General features: G+C 33.8%; 1 protein-coding gene across 1 annotated transcript; it reads left to right on the top strand.

Moving 5' to 3' along the window:
* Nucleotides 1–746: 746 nt before the first annotated feature.
* On the top strand, nucleotides 747–2,385 carry LOC147076236 (uncharacterized). The gene is made up of 3 exons (XM_085941586.1): nucleotides 747–935; nucleotides 1,620–1,751; nucleotides 2,269–2,385. The coding sequence occupies exons 1-3, from the start codon at nucleotides 798–800 to the stop codon at nucleotides 2,383–2,385; spliced, it is 387 nt and encodes a 128-aa protein (XP_085797712.1). The 5' UTR covers nucleotides 747–797.
* Nucleotides 2,386–3,851: the final 1,466 nt, after the last annotated feature.

Below are 3,851 nucleotides of genomic sequence, written 5' to 3'. Positions count from 1 at the left end.
GACGACTGACAATACGCGTGAAGCTCGACCACACACTCGAGGATATTAACAAGCATACTTATTGCAAACAATAGGTACTAATCTACGACAATATTTGAGTTGTCAATGTCGGTAATATTCATTAATTTGAAACAAAATACATCTTAAAACAAACAATACTACGACATACTATAACAATCCGTTATGAAAAACTAACCTCAAAAGTGCATCCGGCCTCGTCGGTGTCCTCTTGCTTTATGTAGGTAAGCAGCTGGCTGTTTGGATCATGATCCACAGGTACCTCAAACCATTGCTTCCCTTCTGCAACAGGTTCGGAGTCTTCTCGTTCGCGTTTAATATCCATTTTATGCATGCAATTGGTCATCAAGTTGACCGTGGCACAGACCGTAGTAGGCGAGACTTAGAAATGCCAGTTTGACACTCGTGCCAATAGACAATTATTGGCTAAACGATTTTGATCTCTTGGGTATAGACAAATCGTCTGCATTGCAACTGCCATAATAATCAAGACCGATATCACCAATGACTGTCGATTGTCGACCATACATCCAATGTTTCATATTTTTTAGATTTTATAATAGAATTGATAGGAAGCATAATAATTTATTATACCTATTTCGTTTAGTTTAAATTCGCCATATTAAAATAATACATTGTGGCAATACTATTCGGTATCTTTTATCTATGGCGGGAGCAATCATTGTCTACTATCACGACTGCCAGAATATATCGGTTTGTCAAGATTGCTTACAATGTGACTCCATAATCTTTGAGAACGACCGCTTTCAAATCGTAAAATGGACGTAAAATGCGAAGGAGGTGATTTCGAGCCTGATGCAAATGAGCAACGTCTGTTCGGCCTGTCCGTGCATGGAAAAAATCCAGAGTTAAATACTTACATCAAACACGATGATTATCCCCGCCACGCTGCCGAGGTTACCTAGTTTTTCAAAGGTTATTTATTACTTTCTCGGGATAAACATTCTCCAGAGAATCGACAAATAATGGTGCCAACGATATAATAAAGTATATTATGTCAGAACGAATCATGTACCTAGGTACCTAGTCATATCGGATGTCGAATTGGAAATATTTCAATAATCGTGGAAGAAAACTATTTAACACTTCCACCGATTAAAAAAAACTATGAATGAGTCGCCAGCGACATTTAAACCGATTGATTTAGATAAGGAAACCTGGTACGTTCATTTTGAATTACCATTAAGTTTAGTATTCTTATTTTATAACAATACAATATACCAATTGAATTTGTCGACATAATTGAGTACCGACCAGTTTCCTCCACTTAGAGGTGTCCTTATGGCGTTATCAGCATAATTATATTCACATAATTATTTTGTTTTATTTTAAATTAAACTGTAATACGTATGAATTGACATTGACAATTCAAACATTATTGCAGATTAGTATTGTTTGCAATATGCTTGTTACCTACCATTATATATTATTGAAGTTTGGCGTCAGATACCGACAGAAACCATGCCCACATTGCAGAGTGTAAGAGCCGAGAGCCCTCAAGTGTGTGGTCGAGCTTCACACGTATTGTCGATCTTCTTAAAAATATTCTAGATTTTATAACATAATGTTTTGTTTTTCAGAATATTGTTTCAGACCCGACAATAATAAAATTGAAGACAGACACTCAGCTAATTGACATCAAGACTGAGCTTATTGAAGACATTTATAAAGATCCGCAACCGGGTCGTTCTTATTTGGAACAAGTGAATCTGGTAAGTTCCTACTTTTATTTTAATTAATACTGATCGTGTGAAGGCGTGGAATTATTATAGTGACGGAATGAACTGTAAAACATTCGAATATTTTGATATTGTTAGCTGTCACCAGTAGGTACCATAGAAATAATAAAAGAATTTGCATTGGTACATACTTAATGATTTTTAGATTTTTCGTGTCTCTTCTGTAATTAAGATCTATACAATATCAACACCTATTTAGTACAGGTACTATTCGTAAATATAAATCCTCACAAGGTCAAATGAATATATTATGTAGAAAGATTCCGTAATATAGTTTTTTAAATCTTAATAATATATTTAAGTCCCATGCGAATTGACTTCGAATAAAAATACTAATCAACATAAGTACCCATTTTCCTTTAAATTTAATCCACCATGCTTTTCAAGATTCCTATGTGCATTATTAAGATGTTTGATTTTTTATATATTATTCTCTCATATAGCTAAGTCATTTGCTTACATGTTAATGCGATATTTCACCTTCTTTTAGTTGATTTCTGCAACCACTGCCGTGACCTATTCCGGAAGTCTCGGATTGACAGAGAGAGAAGTACAAGAGCCATACGATGAAATGCAGATTGACTATCACGACATTAAAAAGAATTGAGTGTATATGAAACGATTACTAATATAGTCAGTCGAACTGATAAACGTACTCATATACAATCTACCATCACAGATCCCAAATATTAGTAGCTGTTATAAAGTTGGAGAAAAAATTATTTAATAAGGAAAATTTTGTGTGCAGTTTTTGTTTTGATTTTTTTGCTTCGCTATCTCAATTGAAGCTTCACAAAACGTGTCATAAAAAATTAATAGCGGAAACCGTTAATTATGTGAGCATGCGATCCCAATTCAAGAATCAGAATAAATTGACTCAATCTGGTAAAAAAGCATTTAAATGTAATCAATGTGACTACCACAGCTTTCATTCTGGCAATTTTAAACTACACGAAATGAATCACTCTTGTGTAAGGCCATTTAAGTGCGACCAATGTGATTACTCATCTAAAACATCTGGGGAAATGAAAATACACAAAATGACTCATTCTGGTGAAAAGCCATTTAAATGTGATCATTGTGATTACTCTTGTATACAATCTGGCGCAATGAAAACACACAAAATGGCTCATTCTGGTGAAAAGCCATTTAAATGTGGCCAATGCAATTATTCTTGTATCACATCTGGTGTTTTGAAAATACACACAATGACTCATTCTGGTGAAAAACCATTTAAATGTGAACATTGCGAATACTCGTGTATTACATCTACAAGTATGAAAATACACAAAATGACTCATTCTGGTGAAAGGCCATTTAAATGTGACCAATGTAATTACTCTTGTATAACATCAAATAAGATGAAATTACACAAAATGACTCATTCTGCTGAAAAGCCATTAAAATGTAACCAATGTGAAAACTCTTGTATACAATCTGGTGATATGAAAATACACAAAATGACTCATTCCGGTGAAAAGCCATTTAAATGTGGCCAATGCAATTATTCTTGTATCACATTTCGTGTTTTGAAAATACACACAATGACTCATTCTGGTGAAAAACCATTTAAATGGGAACATTGCAAATACTCGTGTATTACATCTACAAGTATGAAAATACACAAAATGACTCATTCTGGTGAAAGGCCATTTAAATGTGACCAATGTAATTACTCTTGTATAACATCAAATAAGATGAAATTACACAAAATGACTCATTCTGGTGAAAAGCCATTAAAATGTAACCAATGTGAATACTCTTGTATACAATCTGGTGATATGAAAATACACAAAATGACTCATTCCGGTGAAAAGCCATTTAAATGTGACCAATGCAATTACTGTAGTAAAACGTCTAGTTCTATTAAAAAACACAAAATGACTCATTCTGGTGAAAAGCCATTTAAATGTGACCAATGTGATTTCTCGAGTATAACATCCAGCAACATGAAAACACACTAAATAACTCATTCTGGTGAAAAGCCATTCAAATGTGACCAATGTAATTACTCTTCTATACAATCTGGTGCTATGAAAAAACACAAAATGACTCATTGTGGTGAAAAACCAT

Source organism: Rhyacophila brunnea, unplaced genomic scaffold, assembly GCF_057557595.1.
Source record: "Rhyacophila brunnea isolate RB1 unplaced genomic scaffold, BYU_Rbru_1.0 scaffold_13, whole genome shotgun sequence".
Classification (NCBI taxonomy): Eukaryota; Metazoa; Arthropoda; class Insecta; order Trichoptera; family Rhyacophilidae; genus Rhyacophila; species Rhyacophila brunnea.
This window is presented reverse-complemented; position numbering and strand designations above follow the sequence as displayed.